This window comes from Camellia sinensis, chromosome 1, assembly GCF_055761805.1.
Source record: "Camellia sinensis isolate YWXY chromosome 1, ASM5576180v1, whole genome shotgun sequence".
Lineage (NCBI taxonomy): Eukaryota > Viridiplantae > Streptophyta > Magnoliopsida > Ericales > Theaceae > Camellia > Camellia sinensis.
This window is the reverse complement of record NC_138961.1, coordinates 151,201,362-151,225,696: the sequence shown is the minus strand read 5'-3', so window position 1 is coordinate 151,225,696 and position 24,335 is coordinate 151,201,362. Positions and strand designations below refer to the sequence as shown.

The 24,335-nt window shown below is 34.8% G+C and overlaps 1 protein-coding gene across 28 annotated transcripts; it reads right to left on the bottom strand.

The window, feature by feature from the left end:
* Positions 1-402: 402 nt before the first annotated feature.
* Positions 403-5,032, bottom strand: LOC114323251 (uncharacterized). 28 transcript variants are annotated; one of them, XR_014340033.1, is made up of 7 exons: positions 4,824-4,971; positions 4,670-4,721; positions 3,704-3,858; positions 1,372-1,460; positions 1,054-1,189; positions 764-950; positions 403-687 (listed from the first exon to the last, which is right to left on the bottom strand). XR_014340033.1 is itself a non-coding variant. In XM_082887156.1 (7 exons), the coding sequence occupies exons 4-6, from the start codon at positions 3,864-3,866 to the stop codon at positions 792-794; spliced, it is 363 nt and encodes a 120-aa protein (XP_082743282.1). In that variant the 5' UTR covers positions 3,867-3,899; positions 4,045-4,096; positions 4,670-4,721; positions 4,824-4,970; the 3' UTR covers positions 403-687; positions 764-791. The 28 variants fall into 28 exon arrangements, 11 of the variants coding, with proteins under 11 accessions (XP_082743282.1, XP_082743295.1, XP_082743266.1 ...); XR_014340049.1 differs by having other exon boundaries at positions 1,149-1,189; XR_014340019.1 differs by lacking the exon at positions 1,372-1,460 and adding an exon at positions 4,045-4,096 and having other exon boundaries at positions 3,704-3,899; positions 4,824-4,970.
* Between the last annotated feature and the right edge of the window lie 19,303 nt (positions 5,033-24,335).

Below are 24,335 nucleotides of genomic sequence, written 5' to 3'. Positions count from 1 at the left end.
AATGAAAGCAAAAAGATTATATACGATACAAGCAGTCAAGTCTAATTCATTATTAGGAGTATTAGAGAGAGCTAAAGAATCAATTAACTTGGCCACTAAAAGAGTCTCTGCCCCAATACCAATGGTAGGGATTCGAAGAGCAGATGTTGCAGTAGCAGCAGGTGCAAGCACACATTTCAGAACAACAAAAAAGCACTCAGCTTCCTACAAAGCCAGGGCAACAACTTATAGAAGATTAGTATTATAAATGTCCAACACACAAAGATCAGGGTTCCTGCATGTTAACATCAATTGGAGACTTCTTTTCCAAATTATCACTTTGATCTCAACATTCCAAATGGGAATTTAAAAAAAAAAAAAAAAATAATAATAATAATAATAATAATAATATTTGACAACAGCTAGTTAAAGATTAGTATTATAAATGTCCCCAAATCAAGCAAGAAATAATCTGGTCACAACTAATTTATACATGCTGCCTACAACCTACATAGATATCTCATATCATAGGTATATATATGACATCATAGAATGCTAAGATAACAAGCAACAAGGAAAGAAAAGGAAGAAAAGGAACTTGAAGCAGCATATAACAATTTGCCATGTCCCATATCTTGAATGGCTTTGAAACCAATTTATATCGCATCCCCACTTCCCAAAGCATTATTTCACCAGTAGCAGAACCAACTGTATAAAAGAGAATCTACGTCAAATAAAGGAAAGAAAAGGAAGAATTCGTATATTTATTTAGCAGGCGCTCAACCATTGAAATCATAGGTGGTATGTTCAAATCATTGATCAAAGACCATCATAGCAAGAAGCAATGTGTGATGAGAATGATGAAAATCCATGCTGGTGACAGCAGATCCTTGATGCATGGTACAAGCTACTATTCTTGGCAAGTCATCCAAGGACCAAGTGGCATGTTGATGAGATGTCGGATATGTAACCTGGCAAAAGGAGCACCATTAGTAATGAATTCATTAGTAAGAGAAACTTGTTCAAAAGAATAAGTGAATCACTTCAAAAAAGAGATAAGGGAGCCACTTATACCAGAAGACAAGACTCGAGCTGATGAAGAAGATGGCTATGGTCCCAAAGATTTGAGCCACAAAAGCAGTTCTACGGAGCATGAATGGATGGTTTACCTTAGTACCTTTGCAGTGTGTGGTTCTTATGCATTTGGAACCTGTGTAAGTGCCAATCATTTAATCAAACTTCATTTCATGTTTCACTAAAGCTAAAAGAAACAGTTGAAGACATTACAAACCAAAGCAAAAATTCAAAACAAGTTTCTTAGAAAAGTAGAATTTTTTGGTGGCAATTCTGAGGTGTCATAATTTGTTGGTTTTCAGGCAGGTTATTCATTACCTACTCAATTGGCCATCACGGACAATCTCGATCTATCACTAGCAGAGGTTTGTTAAACATTAATTTTCCTTCCTGTGAAAGAGGTTATCCTGGACATATTTCCATTATTCACAAATCCTATCAGAAAAACCATAAATCACAAAGGCTAGTGAAACAATATTCATAGATGAGGATGATAAATGGACATATCTAGTTTCTGTTCATTCAGAATAAGTCAACACAAGGCAAATTCTACTGCTCAACTCTGAATATTAAGTTAACATTAGTTTAATTTTATAATCAATAACCTCAATAATTGCATATCTAATCTCACAAGATTTCCTTCCAGCACTGGAACTATAATCTACGCATGTATTCAGGTTATCAACGTTCACGCCCTTAGTTTTCTGGAGATCTAGATATCTCTTCTTACAATGAATTGGTTCTATTGTTCTTTTAGGTACCTATTACTGCTCTAGGTGCAACCTTAATCGACAAAGATGGAAGAAAACCCCTTTTCATTGGTAAATCCTAGTATGAAGTACTATTAGCTGGCACTGGCAGTACCAACAGCACCATGCACTGGCAGGACCAACACTGGATAATAACCTTCATTCTAATTGAAAGACTGGAGGGCTTGTCTTGAAGCATTTCCCATGTCCAGTTTCCAAATAACCAAAGACGTATAAGTCCAAGAATGGTGTCATAATCTAGGAAACTAAACTTCCCCAACCTTTACAGGACAGGCTATGGAGTTACTTAATCGAGTTAACTTCAGAGATGTCTGGCACTGTAAGATTAGAACAGTACAATAGAGAATGCAATGCAGATGGTAAATTGGGGATCTTGTCGCCATTTGGCCACATTGAGTTTCAGTGGATTCTATTTGTGGTTTAATATATAGCATCATGCCTAGAGACGGTGACCTCTTCATATATCCGCAAGAGACGAAGGCCACTACTACACGCATAAATTTAGTTGTGTTTGTGATGTTCAATTTCTTCCTGCTTGCAGGCTCCACACAATTGTATGCATGCTTTGCTGTTGTATCAACCTTCTTTTTGATTTTTTTGTTGGGGATTAGGGGTCTTGAGGCTCAAATTCATTTCAGCAAGAACATCTCCTATTTCCCATGAATAATTTGGGAGACTTCAGGGTATTTTTATCTTCAGAAATTCAACATTCCTTGTGCATACCCTACTAAAGGAATATGGAAACATTTCCAGAGGTATTATCACTGTAACATAAACAAGCTTTCAATTAGGTGGTGAGGATCCAAATCTTGTCAATTATTCGTAAGAAATTGCAAACTTCTTCTCAGGTGGTTTTCGTTAATGGACTATTATATCAATATTTACTGATGAGTGATAGTTGATCGATCCTTTTTATTCTTATGCGCTGGACAATAATATCAAATAAATTGTCTCTCAAACTAAAAACTAATTATGGTCAAATGATACAAGTGTTTATTGGTTTTGTAAAACAGTGATATTTGATGAACAAGAAAGAAATAGCCCGAGTTACAAGTTACAGAGTAATGAATTAAGTAAACTCCCACAAAACTATATATTCTGTGGAAATTTAGAACACGTGTTTGGTGCCACCACATAGTTGGTTCAAATGTCTAACTCAATATGGATAGTGATTGGGTGGCTTTACAAGGAGCAGGACTACTTTTCCTTCAATGTAAAAATTGTTGAACTTGTAAAATAGCTTCAAGTTGAAATTGGGCTGAATGCTACTTTATATTTTTCTCAAGTCAAAATTTTAAGAGGTGTAATCAACTCACTTCTACAAAGGCTTCCCAATTTGTCCCAAATTGCAGCATCCCTTGAGAATTAGAGTATCATGCAGCGTTGCTTCACTCATCTAAAGGTCTAGTAACTTTCTAAACACTATAAATTTTCCATCCATCAAAAATCTTCTAAGTACCAAACTTTCATGTGATGTCACATTTCCCGCTTAAAGGAGACATTAAAGTGCTGCTACTCGTCAAAGAATATTTTAGCTCACTTAAACGGGAAAAAAAGAAAAAGAAAAAAAGGAGACTTCAAAATGGTCCAACACCTTAAAAAATGACAAAATATGAGCCCTACTTGATCTCTTTCTAGATTTTCCGATACATCACTTACAGAAACAATTGCAAGCATGAATTGCTTCAATTACGAGACAGACAATTTCATAAATTCAGATATCTAACACATAAAAATTTATGAAATATCCTATTTTAAGAATCCCTGGTTAACCAAGATAGAAAATAACTAAACTATGACTAACAGTTAAACTAAACTAACCAAGAGGCAACATGGTAAGACAAAAACATGTGATGCTAAATCTAATAGAAGGTTACTACCCTTGCGATCTGGCAGTAATCCGGTGCTTTCGGCAGATACAGGAAGAACCATAATACCAGATTCATCAGTTAGCTCATTAATAACTTCATTACTTTCCACTGACCCAGAGTTTATAGCTATTGATTCAGCCAATTTCGCATAAGCTGTTGCTTGGCTGTGCATATCAGAAAATCCCAAGTTTGTTGAGCTATAATTCTGGGAGAAAACAAATAATAATAATAATAATAAAAGAAATTAAATCATTATTGGTATAAGAAAATTCTACATGAAAAGAATCCACATTTTCTGAGCAACCAAACAAGGAAAAAGAATCCACATTACACATCAAAATGAATACTACCTTCAATCACATTACTTCCATTGATTAACTCACTCCTCAAACTTCAACAATTCTAAAGAACAGAAAGAAAAAAATAATAATAATAATTAAATAAATAAAATTTTTCGAGACATTAATTAGCGGATTTCCTCGAGACGCAAAAGAAAATTAAAGGAAATTGAAATGAATGAATTGGAATTTGGATCCAGAATGAATTGGAATTTGGATCCAGAATGAATAAAGAAAGAAAGAAAGATAAATGTGAGATAAGAATATTGATTGCTTGAGAGAGAGGCTAAAGAGGGATTAAAGAATTGACATTGATTGCTTTTTGAATGCAATCTCTCCTTTAAGCTGATGATGATCACACAAACCACCAAGCAAGCAACCCACCCACTCAAACCCCTCTCTCTCTCTCTCTCTCTCTCTCTCTCTCTCTCTCTCTCTCTCTGTCTCTCTCTCTAAAACTGTCACATTCTCTCTCTTGTGAAGATCATAGCATCACATATTGAATTTCACGATTTGACAACTATAAATTCATATTCATATTCAAATTCAAATCAAATTAACACATGGATTCAAATTCAAATCTCTCACAACAAATTTATAATTAAATATGAACTTCTAGATCAGAGAGAGAATTTACCGCTTGAAATAGCAAGGGGCAAACCCTAGGAGGAGATTCAAGATTGTAAACCCTAGAAGGAGAAGAATCGACGGAATGAAGAGCGAGAGAGAGAGAGAGAGAGAGAGAAAAATACGAAATTGAGATTGAATCAAAATCGATGACGATGGCTCACCTTAGTAGACGATACAAATGGCGGTGGCGGTGGAGCTTCGAAATCGAGAGAGAGAACTTCGAAATTGAAATCACCGAGTATGAAAAGGAAGTTGCTCTACGAAATCAAAATCACCGAGCTGAAGTGAAGAGAGTGAGCGAGAGATTTGAGGGAGCCCAGCAGAGATTGTGACACATTTTTTTGAGGCATTTATATTAGCTAAACGGTACCGTTTTAATTAATACAAAATGCGACACTTATAAAACGTCGTTAAATATTATAAAAAGTTTAAAAAATGCTGCAGTGATATGTAATTTTTTTCAAAATCGCACGGGTGCAATTATCCCTTAAAAAAAGACACTAAATTATAAAATAATGTATAAATTATTTTTTACATTGCCCTCAATTAGGAAAATTTAAAGTGAGAAGCTTGGTTGAAAATTGTTAGTTTTTTTAAATCATCAACAAAAAAAAAAAAATCAGATTGAAATTTTTTTTAATAAAAGTTTTCACGGCATGCTAATGTATAACGTGTAAAGTCATAATATTTTTACGACATGAACTGTATGTTGTCTTAAATTTAAATATTTTATGACATATTTTTGTATGCCGTGAAAATATACGTTTTTTACAGCATGCTTTTGCATGCCATAAAAAAATTTCGGATTGAATTTTTTTTTTTTTTTGCAGAAGTTTTCACGACATGTTAATGTATGCCGTGTAAAGTTATAATATTTTATAACATGAAATGTATGTCGTCTTAAGTGCAAATATTTTACGATAAATTTTTGTAAGTCATAAAAACATACATTTTTTACGGCATACTTTGCATACTATAAATATATAAATCAACGACTTACATAGTATGTATGCTGTTATTGACAAAACATTTACGGCTTGTAAAAAAAAATACCGTAGAATGTACTAACTACAACATGCATTTAATGCATGTCGTAAACATGATGCCGTGAATAGTTAGTTTTGTTGTAGTGTAATCTCGAAGATAAATGGGATTTTTAGTTTGTTTTCAAAACTAAGAAATAGTTTGATGTTAATCCTAAACCCAATTTTATTCAATTTAAGCATATTATTTTTTAGTATGAGATTATATTCATAAAATTAGAAAGAAATTGAATTTTGAGCATGAAATGGGTTACATGCATGTTCATAGTTATGGAAACTAATTATTTTGGATTTGATTTTGAATATCTTACATGAGTTTAAGTCTAATTCCTAGATGCATGAACAAATTCTACAAATTTTGATACTCTAATTTCATGCATTAAAGATTTCTAAGAATTGATTCCATATCTTGACGAAACAAGAACTAAATTTTGGAAAAATTATGAGTTTATGAAGAATTAGCTTAATTTTTATATTAAAGGAGTTTTGATATAAATGGTTTAAAAATGATCAAGTTTTTTTAATTATTTAAGAGTTTGTATATTTTTGGACAAGTCATGTTTAAACCTAAGTTTTGGAATTATATTTTGAAAACTTAATTCATATATTAGAACTTATAAGTTTGAAATTGGATTTGATATGAAGGAAATGAATTAAATTTAAATTTGGACAAATTAAGAAGGTTTTTGAGTCATGTGTTCAGATTTTCATCTCATCTCAGCTCATCTCCTCCCATACATTTCTAAGCAAGAATTATGACTCAATAAAGATTAATAAGCTAACAATCAAAATAAATTAGTTGATTAAAGAATATGTGAAATGGGAACTCGATTTATTTGAAAAAGTAAGAATAAGCATAGTAGAACTTCAGATTACTTAAATAGAAAAGACAAGAGAAGTCAAGTTTGATAAAGAAAGTGATATTGTGTTTCAATATGTATCTGTTATGTATTTGTGTAGGTCACGCGCTATGATCCGTCTGATCTGTCTCTAGAGCTATCCGTAAGTAACAATCTTGTAAAGATATGTTTGAATTATGAATTATAAAATGTTCTGTTTCTGAAATGATACTTTCTGACTAATTGAATGGTTGTCATGTTTTATGAACTGTATTCGTGGCATCCATAGCATATGTTACTACCACTGTTTACTGTTACTGTTACAGTTACAGAGATCTCTGTCAGTTCCAATTCTTGGAACTTCTATTTACTATATTGATGGCATGGCCATCAATTCTGATTGTTCAGTCTTTATGACTTGTTGTACTGTTCTGCTATTGGATGTACCATGTATGACTAATATTATTACAATATGATTCTAAAATGAGAAACTTATTTGCTGATGATAATGGACTGTTTTAAATACTGTAAGGACATCATTTATAACCCTTTACATTTTTGTTATTCATTGGGCTCTAACTCACTGTATATATATATATATATGTAGGTGATCAAGCGTGTGACCAGGCTTAGAGGCGTTTGCCTAGAATCTGTTTTTGTCAACCAACCTATGCGCCTCCCGTAAAGGTTTCGGATGCCAAGGCTATGTGATTAAAGTTTAAGTTTTTGTTTATTCTATACATAGGGCTAAGTCCTTTTTTTTTTTCATCTGTATATATATGATGACGCGGGAATGATGTAATAATATATATATATAAAAAAAAGAAGTTTAAATATTTTCTGTCTCATGTAAGTCTGCACTGCTCAATGCACCACTCAATGGACGATGTCTGTTTGTATTTTACTTTCGCTAGTCCCTAATATTATGTATCTGTTTAAGAGGCCTTCAGTAATCTTAGGATTACTGGCCGGTCATGATGCTAAACCTATAGGGGCAGGTTTGGGTCGTGACAAGCTTTGTGGTGATCTCCTTCTCTATCCACTGGTTTCTCTATGTTCCTCCATTAGTAACCAAAATTCCTCAAAGTTTCTCTGCGACTCCTACCTTTTCAAAGCCACCAAACTTCACCCTTGGTCACCATTACTGGCCAACTTGTCAGTGCCTCACGCCTTGTCGGAGACGCCTTGGTTCATTTCTGACTTCTTCGCTTCTCTGTTGTCTTCAACAAATTCCCTAACCTCTATGATTTTTCAAACCCAAATCTTCAAACACAACTCTCTTTTTCTAAAGTTACTCCTAGCCTTCTCTCTCTTCACCTACTTTATATTATTTTATTTTATCTTTTCTCATTCCATCCCACCATCACCCACAAATGCCAAAAAAAAAAAAAAAAACATAATTTTATTTGTTTATTTTATATAATCTGCTCACATGGGTTGTCCCCATTCTTCAACCACTCTTCATTAAAATAAAAATTATTTTCTACAATATTTTTTTGCGAACATAGTCTCTCAATTCCGCTCCACCTTATCTTGCCCTCGGTTTCAACCTCAAATAGATTTATATTTTCAAACCTATTTGAGTTTTGAGGGGGAATAATATACCTATATCATGGTGAGTATAGTGATACACCAGGTGAACCACCCAAGCCATCCCCTGGTACACCATCTAAGCTATCCCTTAGCGCATCCTCTCATCTGTTACCATCATCGTTCAGCACCATGTCATAAGTTAAGTATGTGCTATGTTTGTTGGTTCAACACCCATTCTTCTTCTACAACGGTTTGGCACGACCATAAACTGTCTCTTGGCATTAGCTTTATCAGCTCCATCAGCTCCGGCCCTGTTCTTACAGCGGTCCGACACGACCATAAACTGTCTCTCGACATTAGCTTTGTTAACTCCAACTGCTCCTACAACGGTCTAGCTTGACCATAAACTGTCTTCTGGCATTAACTCCGATTGCTCCTACAACGGTCCAGCACGACCATAAATTGTCTTCCAGTATTATTGTTATTATTATTTTTATTTTATCTAGTTTCTCTTTTCAAATTTCAGTTGGCCTCTTTATAACTACTTTGACTTTGAGAGAGACTGTTAGGGCTCGTTTGTTTTGGGAGATAGAATGGAGGGGATTGATAATGAGGGGATTAATAGTGAGGGGATTGTTAGTGAGGGGATTGATAGTGAGGGAATTAATAGTGAGGGGATTGATAGTGAGGGGATTAATAGTGAGGAATTGTTAAATTATTTTTATATAAAATAATAAAACAAATAAAAAAATATAAAAAATTAAACATTATATTTAAAAAAAATTCCCAATATATAAAAAATAAAAAAATTTCTAATCCCCTCACTATTTTCTAATACCATCTCTACCTCCTCCTTACCAATCCCCCTTCCAAGGGTATTAGCAATACCAAGGGACTAATAGTCCCAAGGCTTTCTCTGCAAACAAACAGGGGCTTTAGTAATACCTTGGTATTACTAGTCCCAATACCCTCCCTATAGCCCAAAACAAACGGGGCCTTAGTGAATATTGTGTATATATATATTATATTCACTATATGTATTAGCTGTTGTAATTAGATTTTATTGTATTAGGATATTTCCATACCTTTCTTGTTGCCCACTCATACTTTGCCTATATAGACCTCTTCATTGTATTGTAAGATACATAATATTGAATATACACATAATATAATATTCTCTCTCTCTCTCTCTCTCTCTCTCTCTCTCTCTCTCTCTTAGATATTGTAACAACTTATATCCAATCTACTAAAAAATTGAAGAATCTAAGACACGAATGATAGGACTTCCAACTGTTCATTTAAGTTTACTTATTGTTAGCCCCAAGGTTATTTACATTTCAATTTTATTGATTTTGATTATTGACAAATATCTTGAGTTTATTCAATTATTCTAAGTTCTCAAAATATTTCCATGACTTTGTTCTTCAATGATTCTAAAGAATGCATGCATAATTATTATATTGGTACCTCAAAGCAATAGAATTAGTACGCATGTGCACAATGTTATTCTTGCTTAAAACAGGTCAAAGGGTCGACACCAAAATATGACAGGGTCAACACCAAAAGACAGTGCACAAAGCTTAGGCTATGCAGCAACAAAGGGTTGACACCAAGATATGACAGGGTCAACACCAAAAGATAATGAACAAAGCTTAGGCTATGCAGCAGGAAAAGGTCGAGACCAAGATATGACAGGGTTGACACCAAAAGACAGTGAACAAAGCTTAGGTTATTTAGTAGCAAATGATCGACACCAAAACATGACAGGGTCGACACCAAAAGATAGTGAACAAAGCTTAGGTTGTTCAGCAACAAAGGGTCGATACCAAGACAAGACAAGGTCGACAGTAAAAGACAGTGGCTAGATTTAAGCCTTTCAGTACGCAGGGGGTTGACACCCATTTAAGTGAGGGTCGACACCAAGAACATATGGCAGCTAAGGCAGAAAAGAAAAGAAAGAAAAAGGTCGACACCAAAACTGCAGAGGCTAACACCCTTAAGTCTAGGTTTCAAAACCTAGCAGCCATTTATGATCTATGAGCAGACTTTTCTGACATCTCTAAGGAGACAAGTCTTATTCTATTTAAAAAGAGTTATGGTTAGCAACTTTTGACTTAGTGGAGGAAGAATATCCTATCAACACCATTCCCGAATCTGAAAAAGTAAAAAAGCATCGAGACATATATTATCTCCACCTACCAAGATTTGAATTATAAGCATGGGCATCACATCTTTTGAGAAGGCTCTACCTCTAAAGGCTTGATGACAACTTGTACACACCCATACTCTGCTCTAACAATTAAAAGACATCACCCATGCTCTCCTCTAACGGTTAGAAGACATTGAAATCTATAAATGCAAGTATCTCCCAAGATCTGAACACTGAAGAACTCTGAGCATTCAAGCTTTATTCCTAATCAATCTTTGCTGCACATTACACTTCTACTTTCACTTTCACATTTGAGTTTATTTTGAGTGTATCCCATATTCCCTTTGCTCTTACACTTTCATATACATCTTTTGAGAGAGAAATCTTGTAAAAAAGGACTGTTGTACCTCTTGTTCTTATTCCTTTTATTCTGAATAAAAATTTATAAAGTGAGGCATTTAGTTGAGAGGTCATCAACAGATAAAGTAAGTCCTGTAGGCATTTAGTTAAGAGGTCCTTAACGGAAAAAGTAAGCCCTGTGTAAAATTCACAAGCTTTGGTGGTGCACTGATTTGATTTGTAGTGAAGAAATTCTCTTTTGTTTTCATTATTATTGATTGATTGCTAAAATTTATTTACTTGATTTATCATATTTAAATTTCTGCATTTATTTTTATTAGCCCAATTCACCCCCCATCTTAGGTTGCCTACCTGGGTAATAATTGGTATCAGAGCCTAGACTCTAGTTTAGTGGTTTAACTGTCTTAGAGTGATTTATGGCAACGCCTAGCTTCTCTCTTCCTGAAGGTCAAGCCTCTAACAAACCACCTTTTTCAGCGGCACTAATTTTAACTATTGAAAAACTTGAATGATTATGCATATACAATCTACCGACTATGAGGTTTGGAAAATCATTTGTGATGGTCCCAAAATTCCCACCAAAATCATAGATGATCGAAAGGTTCCCAAACTTAAGAGTGAATGGACCAATGTCGACTATAAAGATATTCAAGCAAATGCCAAAGCTGTTAATATGTTATATTGTGCACTTGATGCTACAGAATCCAATAGGATTTGTACATATGAAATAAAAAAAGAAATTTGGAATAAACTTGTAGTAATTTATGAGGGAACTCAAGTTAAAGAGTCTAAAGTGAGTTTGCTTGTTCACAGTTATGAGCTCTTCAAAATGAAACATGATGAAACTATCTCCAAAATGTTTACTCATTTTACTGATATTATAAATAGTTTGAAATCTCTTGGAAAAACTTATACTAATGCTGAGCTTGTCATAAAAGTCCTCAGATCATTGCCGAAAAGTTGGGAAAACAAAGTTATTGATGTCATAGAAGCCAGGGATTTATCAACACTAAGTCTTGATAAGCTGATGAAATCTCTCTTTACTCACGAGATCATAACCCAAGAATGAAAGGAAGAAGAAGAAGAAGACAACAACAACAAGAAAGGAATAGTCTTCAAATCCACTTCGAAATATCAAGAGGATGAGGAAGATGATTTGCATGATGATGATGATGATGATGATGAAGAAATGGAATTCATCACCAAAAAGTTCAAAAGGTTTGTTAAAAATTTGTGTGAAAATTTTTCAAAAAAGACTTCAACAACAGAGATTTTCCAAGGGGAGAAAATGACAAAAAATCTGAAGTAACCTACTACAAATGAAACAAGCATGGACGATATAAATCAAAATGTCAGGAACTAAAGAAAGAATTCAAGAAGGACAAGAAGAAAGTCATGATTGCAGGATTAGGAGAAGATAGGGATGAAAGCAACTCAAAAACTGAAGTTTGCAAAAATGAAGTTACTAACCTATGTTTAATGGCACTTGGAGACGAAAATGATGTAAATGACTAATTTTACGTTTGATGAATTACATGCTAAATTTAAAAAACTCAGTTTGAAAAGTAGCTGTCAAAAGAAAGTGAATTCAAGTTTATCAAACGAAAATGAATCCTTGTATAATGATTCCGATTTAGACCCGACCTGTTTATTGTTTTGGATCCAGGATTTCTTGTCTTATTTGGTTGTTCATATCCTTATTCATCTTATTCTTGATTGAGTTTGGTTATTTGGATGTCTTTGTTGCATTTGGAATAGGTCGGGAGTTTGTTTTTCAATAAAATTATTGCCCAAATTTTGGTCAATTCGCTCGAGCGGTCTTTTGGTCGCTCGAGTAGTCTTTGAGAACTTTCAATATATTTACAGACTAGTAAAAGTACTAGGACGGTGTTTTTTTTTGCTGGAGCAGTGTTTTCTTGCTCTCGAGTAGTCTTGGCTCAAGCGGTCCTTCCTGTGCTTGAGCAGTGTTTTGGAACTCTTAGTACTTTTGCAGGCCTACCAAAGTACTGGAAGGTGGTATTCTTCACTCGAGCGACCTCACTTGTTGTATTTGATTGCTCAAGCGACCATTCTTGTGCTCGAGCGATCTGCGCGTATATCAGTTCGTAAAACTCACTTTTTGAGTCACTTTTCATCTCTCTCTCTCTCTCTCTCTCTCTCTCTCTCTAAACATTCTAAAATCTCAGATTTTCTTCCTCTCTCTCTAGAAACCATCTTTAAACCTCAAATACACCTCAATCTATTGATCTCTACACCCTAGTCCTTGTGATAAAAAGGTAAAGCTCACCTAGAGCGTCCATTTGATCAGAACAAAGTCCATTTTTTACTCCATTGAAGTTTCAACATTGTTCTTGCTTGTCTTCTAACTTGAGGTAGGGATTCTCCACACTTTAGTATGATTTTTAACTTAGTTATTTGCTTTTCTAAACAAGATTGTGATTTGGGAATTTTTAGATAAAAATCTAGGGTTTTGGTTTTGAAATCAAAAGAGGAAATTTCAAATAGATTCTTGAAAACGGTTGTGAAATTGTAAATATGATTGAGTTGTGATAAGATGGTGGATTTTTATCTTTGAGATTGATTTCTAAAGAAATGGGATTTTGCCCTAAAAATGTGAATATTTGATTTTGTAAAGAAAAAATGAAAATGACGTTGGGTTTTATGGAATTGGAATAATGATGATGATGATAATGGTGGAGTTGGATATGCATTATCACTCTCATCTTGAAATTTTGAAAAGTTTATCTTTATCGAAAATTATCTATCTGTTTAGAGATATCTTGTTTGGACTATCAGTGGAGGATAGTTATGATTGTTATAGAAATTACATGAGAATTAGGATAATTGAAACTAATTTCTCATCCATTTGCATTGAGCATTGATTATTGTTGCACATTTAACACATTAAAAATGTATATTGTTTTGAGAAAAATTGGTGAATACCTTGGTGAATCTGGGTAGGGGGTGTGGTTGTGGTATTATTGTTGGCCTGTGTGTAACGCCCCAAAAACAATACAACAATTCAACAGTAAAGACTAATACAAAATGACATAAACAGAGTATTAGGCTTTCATTAATCAGAGTCAATTTACAAAAGGGGCACATGCATTACACATTTATAAGCTCTACCCTGAATTTATAGCATGTGACACTAAACTAAATGATCAATGAAATAAATGCTCTATGGGCTTACAACTTTCCAAGACAATGTTTGGTTACAACAAAACGAGTCAGAAGCTCAATACAAATAAAACCCAAGTAAATGCAAAAATAAACAAAAAGTGAGCTCTCAGCTCCATAATCCTCCCAAGCTAGGTCCTTGGCGGAGGCAAGTCACCAGTACCTGAAAATGGTTTCTCAAGTAGGGTGAGCCAAAGCCCAGTAGAGACAATCTATCACAATATATGAATCTTAACAAAGATATAAGTAATATGCACGTGTTCAATGTCCAATGACAAATTCCTTTACAACTCTTTTCCAAACTATGTTATACCAAACTTATAACCCAATTCATTCTATCCCGGTTTATTAGATATACCTAGTTCATTCAATCGATCAAACAAAGGATACACCTCACAGGTCTCCAACTAACATAATTATCATAAAAATACATTCACTTGCCATTTTACGGAAATTTCGTCTGCGGGAATCGGCACCCATGTATACGCGCGGTTTTCGAAACTTTCACCCTAGACACAAATGCCAACTTAAATTAATGGAGTCCATCTCCTTTCTCCTCCCACATATCATATATATACAATGTATACACATCATAATCATATTCAATGATAATGATTAAGAGATTAGTTTCAATTCGCCTAATCCTCATGCAATTGCTGCAACAATCATAACTATCCTTCACCGATAGTCCAAAACAGATATACAATCTTCACAACAGATAAATTATCCAAATTTTCCATAAGTACGAGATAATACATATCTAATTCCACCATTTACATAAACATCCATCTAATTTCATATTCCTAATGCTAATTTCATTATTTATACAAAATAATTATTCAAGACATTTTAGGGCAAAAATCCTTTTTTCTTTCTAAAGCTGACCCCAACCACCAAATCATCTATTTTAAAGCAACACAAGTTCATATTCATTCTCATGACCATTTCCAAGACATTCTTTTGAAAACCCCTCTTTTGAATTTAAACCCCAAACCCTAGGTTTGTTCAAAATCACCTCAAGTTCCAATATTTCTTACACATCAACGAATAACTAAGTTAAAACTCATAGAAGAGTGTAGAAAGTCTCTACCTCAAGCTTAGATGAACTTCAAGGATGCCGAAACCAACTTCTACTCGAATCAAAATAGAGCTCTTGAGACGCTCTACCTTTTTAACAAAGAGAGTAGGGTGTAGAAGCCACTAAATCTAGGTGAAAAAGTAGAGAAAGTGTGAGTTTCAGAAAGAGAAGCTCTAGATCTACGGTTTTGGTGGAAAAAGATATGAAAAAGTGATGTACAAAGGTGCTGCTGCGAATTGATATACACACAGTCCGCTCGAGCACAAGAGTTGACACTCGAACGTCAGACACAATAAGTTGTTCCATTCGAGCGTAAGAAATGACCGCTCGAGTGCAAAATACACACATCCAGTAGTTTTGCAGACAGAAGAACATCGCTCGAGCCCAAGAATGGCCGCTAGAGCACACACCTGCGCCGCTCGAGCGTAGAATACACTCTCCCAATAGTTTTACAGACCTACAAAAGTACTGAGAGTTTGTAAAGAACGCTCGAGCGCAAGAAGTGCCACTCGAGCAAAAGAGCAAAATTCTAGGCAACAAGAATTGGGAAAACAAACAACCAACCTATTCTAAACACAACCACAACAATCACAAAGCCAAGTTTAAGGGAAAAGAAGATAAGTAAGACATATTCAACAGTACAAAACCAAGAATCGCTATACTGTGTGTCCTTGGTGAATGTCCAGAAGCCCGCGCGATTAGGTGCCAAACCTTCCGGTTAGTATCGGTGAAAATGGCAATTGGTAATGCTTGTTGTCACAACCCAAACCCGCTCCTATAGGTTTAGCGTCGTAACCAGGCAGTAATCCTTAGATTACCGAAGGCCTCTGAACAGAATAACATATATTTAGGGGTTGTGGAAGCAATTATTCAAAATATACGTATTCTATTTAGCTCTGCAAACATACATGAGACAAATAATATTTTAAACTTATATGATGTCAAACTTCCATACACATAATATCATAAGGGACTTCGCCCAATGTATAGGTAGACAAACCGTACCCAAAAAAAAACAAAAAAACAAAAGAACATCTTCAATAGGATCACAAAACTTGACTTTTTAAAAGAAACCTCCTCGGAAGACACGGTGACTGGCTGACCCAAAACTTGCCAGGCAGCAGCTTAGGCCTGGTCAAGCGCCTACTCACCTATATACATAATATAAACAGTAACCCAAAGCCCAGTGAATAATAACAAAGTAAAGGGGTAAATGAATGATGTTCCATAACTAAATCAATTCACATAAATAAATTTATATTCATATTCTTGTTCAAGTCATTGACAGAAATCAGAATTCATACTTTAATCTTACATCTGTTAGCACTAACAAATCACATACAGAGTATTGAAGATCATACTTGTCAGTTCCACAAAGGAACCTCCAGACCGGGTACCGATAACTTGTCAGTTCCATAAAGGAACCTCCGGCTTCCATAAAGGAACCTCCAAACCAGGAACAGATAACTTACTTCAGCCCCGAATACTTGTCAGAAATTGGACAATCATTCATTCTACAGAACATAACATTTCATAGAACAGATCTTATTTCATCATACAGAAAATAAATAAAGTTGAACTTAACTTTACTAAGTTATTACTTACAGTTGCCTCCAAAGCAAACAAACGGAGTAGGCAAATCAGATATCTTGTGGTGCGTGACCCACGCAGATACAGAATGAATACGTACTGAATTACACGCCCGGAATTATTAACTTAGTTCTTACTTATTTTGGTGTGTTTCTCTGCTTTTTATCCTCATTATTATGTCTTAATCTCGGCCTAGGAATGCCTAGGATACAATGAGGATGCTAAAATGCACTTGGAAAGACTTAACAAAACTCACTGAAAATAAGGGTCCCACTCGAGCGGACATGCAAAATATGAGTGGTCGCTCGAGTGCAACTTCTGTCGCTCGAGCGGTCTGTAAACTTCTGCAAAATTACTAATTGCTTGATTTTCCCGTTCGATGGTCCCTCAACGATCACTCGAGTGTGAGACTCAGGTCCTCGCTCGAGCGCAACTCTTATCCCTCGAGCAGTCTACAAAATATGTGAACTTCTGGGAGCTTGCATGTCACACTCAAGCCAACTTTTGGTCGCTCGAGCGAAAATGCAAGATCACAGAATGGTTGCTCGAGCGCAGGATCTGTCGTTCGAGCGGAAGGTGCAAATTCTAGAATTTCCAAATTGCACTTCCAAGTCCAAAACTGGAATTCAATGCCTTCAAACTCAACATTTGGGCTCCAAAACTTGAGAAAACATGTCTAAACTTGAAAAACGTGGAGAATTAGAGATCATTTCATGCAATCAAGGCCCAAAAGCTTGCCCATTGCTCAAAAGTCAACTCAAAACTTTGAAAACATATCATATATGCAATGGAGTGAGTTCAAAACTTCTAAATCATGATCAAAGTAGGAAAATTGATGGAAAACATAATAAATTCTCAAAAATATGGTAGGCTTGGTGCATGCATGTGAGAAATCTTAGCAATTAAGCTCAAAATGGAAGAAAATGTGCATGCATGCGTGATGTGTTCCTCCTTTCTTACCTCACTAGTTCAATTCTTGCATAATTCAACTAAATTCTCTTGAATTCTTATAAGAATGAGTCAAATCAAAGTTTAAGGAATGTAAGTCTTACCTAAAATCCTTAATTCTTTGAATTCTTGGTGAGTCCTCACTCAATTCTCCAATTGCCCCTTAATTGCCTAGCAATTCCTCTTTTTCCTTCTTGAAATCAACTCTCACTCTCTAATTCTCTCTTTCTCTCACCTTTTTTTGAGCTTATGAGCATGAAATAAGGGTGTAAAATAAACTAAGGAAGTCAAAGTAGCCTTATATAGGCTCAATTAAAAAGGCTTAATTAAACTTGACTTAGGTTAATCAAATGGACATTATTTATTCTAATTTAATTGTTCTGAATCGAATTTTAATTAAACCTACCATAAAATTTTATAAATTCCACATAACACATATACCAAGTTAATTTCGTGATCGGATGCCGATAAGGCCTTCAATTTGTAAAATATAACAAAATCTCAAACAAATATTCCTACAATAAACAGATAGAAACAAAAATAATGTAACACACATGCAATTAATTCAGAATTTTATCCTACTTACTCATTAGGCATAATTAATCATGGTTAATTGGCTAATCATAGGTTGGGATTGTTACACTTGTATAGCCTACTTCCAGACACCTACCTAGAGATTCCCAGTGTTGTATCTATTGCCCTGTTTTCTATTGTAAAGAAAATGTTTTTATGAATTATGATATAAAGTTGGCATTGCATGGTTTTGGAAAGAGATATAAAATATTTTGGCACGAGCATTGCATATGCATTCACCTTATAACTTTGTTAAGATCTATACACTGTGTTAGAGTATCTCTATTGGGCTTTGCCTCACCCTATATAGATAATCATTTTCAGGTACTGATGACATGCCTCTGCCAAGGTCGTAGCTTGGGAGGACTTGAAGCCGAGAGCTTTTTTTTTTTTTTGTATTTATTTTGTACAAACCTAAGGCTTTATTTGTATTGAGTTTAAACTCACTTTTGATGCAACCAAGTATCGTCTTAGAAAGTTATAGCCATTAGGTCATTTATATATCTGTTGCATTTTTATTTCATACCGGTAACTCGTGGAATATGCTATAGATTCAGGATTAAGGCTTATGAATGTATAATTGCATGTGTTACTTTTCGTACATTAGGATCATGTAAATGAAAGATAATTACTTCGGCACACGTTATTATTTAATTAATATTGTGAGATGGTTTTATTGTTATATTTTCGGGGCATTACACCTTGACTTCCAGGATCAATGTTTTAGAAAATGAAGCCTAGAAAATGAAAGAGAAAAATGAGATTTTAACTCTAAAAGGGTCTTCAATTTCTGAAAAAATGTTAGATGCTTTGCAAGGAAAAAATGAGTCTTTAAAAAAATGAGAAAATTCTTTTAAGAGAAAACATAAAAAACTTGAAAAACATCTTTTCAAAATTTACTCAAGGTATAGATACCTTAGACAAAATTCTTAAGCCAAAATCAAACTTTTGGAAGAGTTGGGATTGGATACAAACCATTTTCAAAAGTGAAGAATTCCAAAAATGTTTTTGTTCATGCATTATCAAGTCATTCATATATCACATGTCATTTCTGTGGAACAAAATGTCATATCTCTCCTTCATGTCCTGTTAAGAAAAATTATTTTGTTAGAAAGAAAAGAAGTGGGTTCCTAAAAACACTTCAAACTCTAACTCTCATGGACCTAAGAAAGAATGGGTACTAAAAAGCCAATACAAATTTGAATTCTACAGGTGTGCTTTAGGACAAAATCCAGCAACAACAGATGGTATCTCGACAGTGCGTGTTCAAGGCACATAACTGGAGATAAAGCAATGTTCTCATCCCTTCAACCTAAAGAAGGAGGTTATGTAACCTTCGAAGATAATAGCAAAGGAAAGATAATCGACATAGGTAGTATAGAATGTTGTAAGTGAAGATATTACAGAATCTAATCCAAGAATGGAAAGCATCTACATATCAAAAAATGATGAAAATCATTCTTTGGAACTCAATGATGAAGTCTCTATAGCAAATCTTCAAAAAGAGTACGCTCGTCCAGAAAAGGAGAATGATCTACCTAAAGAATAGAAATACGCTCATGAACATCCTAAGGATCACATCATAGGTGATGCAACACAATGTGTAAGAACTTGCTCATCTATTCATAATGTTTGTGGTAACTTAGCTTTTGTTTCTCAAATTGAGCCAAAAAAATTTTTTGAAGCCGAACATGATGAAAACTGGATTTTTGCTATGCAAGAAGAATTAAATCAATTTGAAAGAAATGAAGTTTGGTATTTAAATCCTCGACCTAAGAATCATTTTGTTATTGGAACAAAATGGGTTTTTCGAAACAAAATGGATGAATCCAATGTTGTTACTCGAAACAAAGCTAGATTGGTAGCCCAAGGTATAGACACCCCATTTTGACCAGCCCTAAGACTTGGGCGCTTTCTTTTGATTATCCAATAATGAAAATCAGAATGTGTTTTTCACACAATCCTCAGTAAGAAAGATATAATTTTAACTTTATTTCCAAACCCTTAGCCTATTTTGGCCAAGTGTTTAAACCCCATTAGACACCCAGAGCGAAACTAGACTAAACTGGAGTGAAACGGAGTGGGCAAACTTTCCTCTGGCTGGTCGATCAGTAGGTCGACCACTTGACCATCGCGAGCGCGGTTAAGCCTTTGCGGCCGTGACCTGTTGGTCCGTGGTCATAACCTGTTCACAATGAACTTATTTTTTTTTTTTTTTATGGGGCACTCCATGACGCCATTTCTAACCCATTTTTGCACCAAATGCATGCCTATTCATCCTCTATTGACCAGTGCTTGAGCCATTGAGGATAATGCTCCATTTTTGTCTCACATTAGCTCAATTGGTGCTCTATTAGCTCCATTTTCTTCCCTAATTCCTCATTACTCCTCCATTTTGTCTTCTACCATTGCTCCACTTACATTGCCTATAAACACATCAGATTGTTTAGAGAAAGAGAACAAAGAAGAGATTTTTTTTTTAGAGAAGAAGTATAAAGAGAATGATGAGTTTGAATATGAGTTTGAATTAGAGTTTGAGAAAGAAAAGAAAGCTTTGAAAACAAGAGAGTTGTCTTGCCATAATAGTGAAGTTATCTAGCCTCTATACATCTCATCTTCTCTTGCAAAACCCACTCAAGAACCAAGTCTTAAAGCTTTAATAAAAGAGAGAGTACTCCTTGCCAAGTTTAAGAACCGAGCGATCATTCCTACACTTGTCTGAAACAATCATTCTAGCTCAAATTCCAAGCTCTTGAATTGAGGCTTGAGAACATAATTCATAACCTTGAAGGTGATCAAGAGGAAGTTTGAAAATCAAGAAGTTCAATCTTTCTTTGGAAGGTGAATTTTCAATTACTTTATTTTCTTGCATTTTTTATCTCAAATTCATTTTCTTGCTTTAGTTTCATATTAGTTTTGTTGTAATCTAACCATAAGTGGTTAGTTGAGCCACCTACATATTCCTTGTTTGTTCTTTTTTCAGTGTTACAACAAAACAGGTTTTGCTAGGCCTACTAACTTCTGATGGACGGAACAAATTAGTCTTCCGACATTGAGCATACTAGTTTACGGTGATTCTCAAGACCTACATCTTCTATTTTGTTTTCATTTGAGTGTTTTGTGAGGGTTTTTTTAATTTTTTTGTAATATTTTCTTCCTCTTTCTCTCATTTGGTTTGTAATTATTTATTTAAAGTGTTGTAATAATTTCCCGTCCCGCTTCTTTCTATCCCGTTCCTTTGCTTGCTTTCCTTACTTGTACATACGCATCATATTTTGTTTTTTAATCATATCCATGCTTTGCATCCATGTTTCATGCATCTTGATTCGGCTGAGTTTGCATTTGTGGATTTGATCAATTCCTATGTGATTATGTACGCTACCTTATGTTCTTGAGATGATTTACATGCCATATATTAGAAGCCGAATCTTTAGTTGCATCTCATAAGTGAATTGCATTAGGATTTTGTATATATGATCATACATATTTTTCTAGCTTTGTTTTGTAGTTGTTCGCAGGACGTTAGTAAATATGTAAGTTTTTATACTTTAGCATCCCATTTGTGTGTATTTTTCTTACTATGTTTAGCATCTTGTCATGTGGCTACTTATTTACTTGATATGACTGTATGAATGCCGGTGGATGGAAGTTGTGTTGCTTAATTTTAAATGATGTTGATTTTCATGTTTGTACACTCAATTTCTTTGAGTTGTATATTTTCAAAACTCTTTCAAAACACATAAAATCAAATTGTTCCAAAATAAACGGCATAGTCTATACTTGTATGTTTTGCATAGTGATTTTTATAATTTATTAAATAATCAAAATATGAACATATAAAATAAATAAAACTCATATCATGGTTTAGTAGAGGCCGATTTTTTATCGGGTGAGCGGGAATGCTCAATTAAAGACCTCCTCTTCTCATACCTAAGGTTCTAAACTAAGACATCTTTGGTTATGATGAACAATGGCCTTGGCACGAATCACAGGTTTCCTAACTTCCCAAAATATTAGGTGGCGACTCTAAGATCTGGTGATGCAGTCCATTTCTAGCAAAAGTTCTGCAATAAAATAGATTTTCTATAAAAGTTGACAAATTTGGACTCTCATCTATGTTTCACATTGCACTTGTGAGACTAGATCGAAGAAATCAAGAGTCAGAACTGTTTAACGAGCACGGGTACCCCCCAGGCGATATTACACAAGGTTATAACCAAGAAGAAGGCATTGATTTTGATGAGACTTTTGCACACGTTGCTCATCTAGAAGCCATCCGCATGTTGCTTGCATTTGCATGTTTTAAAGATTTTAAGTTTTATCAAATGGATATGAAAAGTGGTTTTCTTGATGGCTACATTTTGGATGAAGTTTATATTGAACAACCTCCTGGTTTTGAAATTCACAAATACCTAGACCATGTTTTTAAACTTTCAAAAGCTCTATATGGTTTAAAACAAGCACCTCGAGCGTGGTATGAATGATTAAGTAATTTTCTTCTTGATAAAGGTTTTTCTCACGGCAAAATAAATATCACTCTCTTTGTAAAAACCAAAAAGCAAGATATTCTCATTGTTCAAATTTATGTTGACGATATCATATTTGGTGCTACTAATGAGAGCTTGTGCAAGGAATTTGCTACGGATATGCAAGGCGAATTTGAAATAAGTATGATGAGGGTGCTAACTTGCTTCTTCGGATTGCAAATAAAAAAAACCCAAGATAGAATCCATCTAAGTCAAGCCAAATATATTAAGGATCTCCTCAAAAGGTTTGAAATTGATTTATAAAAGCAAACAATAACTCCAATGAGCACATCAATTAAAATTGGCAAAGATGAACAAGGTAAACCGGTAGATGAAAAGAAATATCGAGATATAATTGGTTCCATACTTTATCTAACTGCTAGTAGACCCCACATAATGTTTAGTGTTTGTATGTGTGCACGTTTTCAATCTCCTCCAAAAGAATCACACGTCACCGCAGTAAAACGTCTTTTCAGATATGTAGCTGGCACTCCAAATTTGGGTTTATGATACCCTAAAAGTAATGCCTTTGATCTTTACAGTTACTCAAATGCCGACTTTGTAGGATGTAGACTTGACTGAAAAAGAACTAGGGGCACTTGTCATTTTCTTAGAAACTCACTCACATCATGGTTTTATAAAAAACAAGATTCAGTAGCTTTGTCAACCGCTGAAGCGAAATACATTGCCGCCACTAGTTATTGTGCACAAATGCTTTGGATAAAAAAACAACTTCTCGATTTCGGATTTCACTTTGATCACATTCCTATAAGACGCGACAACACTACTGCCATTAATCTTTCAAAAAATCCTATTTAGCACTCATGCACTAAACACATTAAAATAAGGCATCATTTTCTACGACATCACGTACTTAAACGTGACATTGAACTCGAATTTGTGCCTACAAACCGTCAATTGGCGAATATTTTTACCAAGCCTCTCAATGAGGAACAATTTTACTTTATTTGAACTGAGTTTGGCATGATGAATATTTCTATGTGATGGTTTAATTTATATTTGTATGTTTTCTTGTGAAATTTCTCTTGAAAAACACTTCTTATAGTCTATCTGGACCCTTGAGGGTCGACCACTTGCTCTATAGGGTCGACACCACGTGAACCCCTATTGTCTTTTTATTTGTAAGGGTCGACACCTCTCTTTGCGAGTGTCGACACCAGGTTATTTTTGGCTCACTGTTTTTTAGGGTCAACACCTCTCTTCACGAAGGTCAACACCTACCTTGGCTACCGCTAAACTTCGCACTCTCTTCAAATTAAAGGATCAACACCACTCTTTTGAGTATCGGCACCTCCTTAAGTGTATATATACCCAGCGACCTCCTTTCTTATTTCTTACGACACCTCTCAAATTCCTAGCCCCAACCCTTTCTTTTTCTCTGACGATTCACCCGACGATTCCTCTTCCTATCTTCATCTCCATCATTTCCGACCTGTTTTGACCTTTCTCCATGGAGTCACAAGCCTCTCTTTCAGTTCTATCGAGGAAACATGCTCGGCATTCCACTTCCACCACCGTCGCCTCCACGCCTCCAAACCCTGCTCTGTAACACTTCAAAGACAATGAATGCAAGGCCTCATTCAACAAAGATTTCAACCTAAGAAAGGTACTATCTAGCCAAATTAATTACTTCAAAGAACATAGTTTTCCTATTAAATAGTTGTTTGATAATCAAAATGGTCCTCATTGCTAATACTTGATTGTGATGTTTATGCTACACTTATTAAGGAATTCTTTGCCAATCTATCCTATAATGAGGAATCTACTCGTAGCACTTTGGAGTGCTTTGTAAGGGGAGTTTCCTTCACTCTTAAACCCTCCATTGTTAACTCC

What these genes read in the sequence shown, in the direction of transcription:
- LOC114323251 (XM_082887140.1), bottom strand. Translation starts at nt 3,866, where the DNA reads ATGCACAGCCAAGCAACAGCTTATGCGAAATTGGCTGAATCAATAGCT. An exon ending in ATTACTGCCAGATCGCAAGG is followed by an intron (nt 1,190 to 3,703) that starts GTAGTAACCTTC and finishes GCACTTACACAG; the next exon opens with GTTCCAAATGCATAAGAACC. An exon ending in CACACTGCAAAGGTACTAAG is followed by an intron (nt 951 to 1,148) that starts GTAAACCATCCA and finishes TCCTTTTGCCAG; the next exon opens with GTTACATATCCGACATCTCA.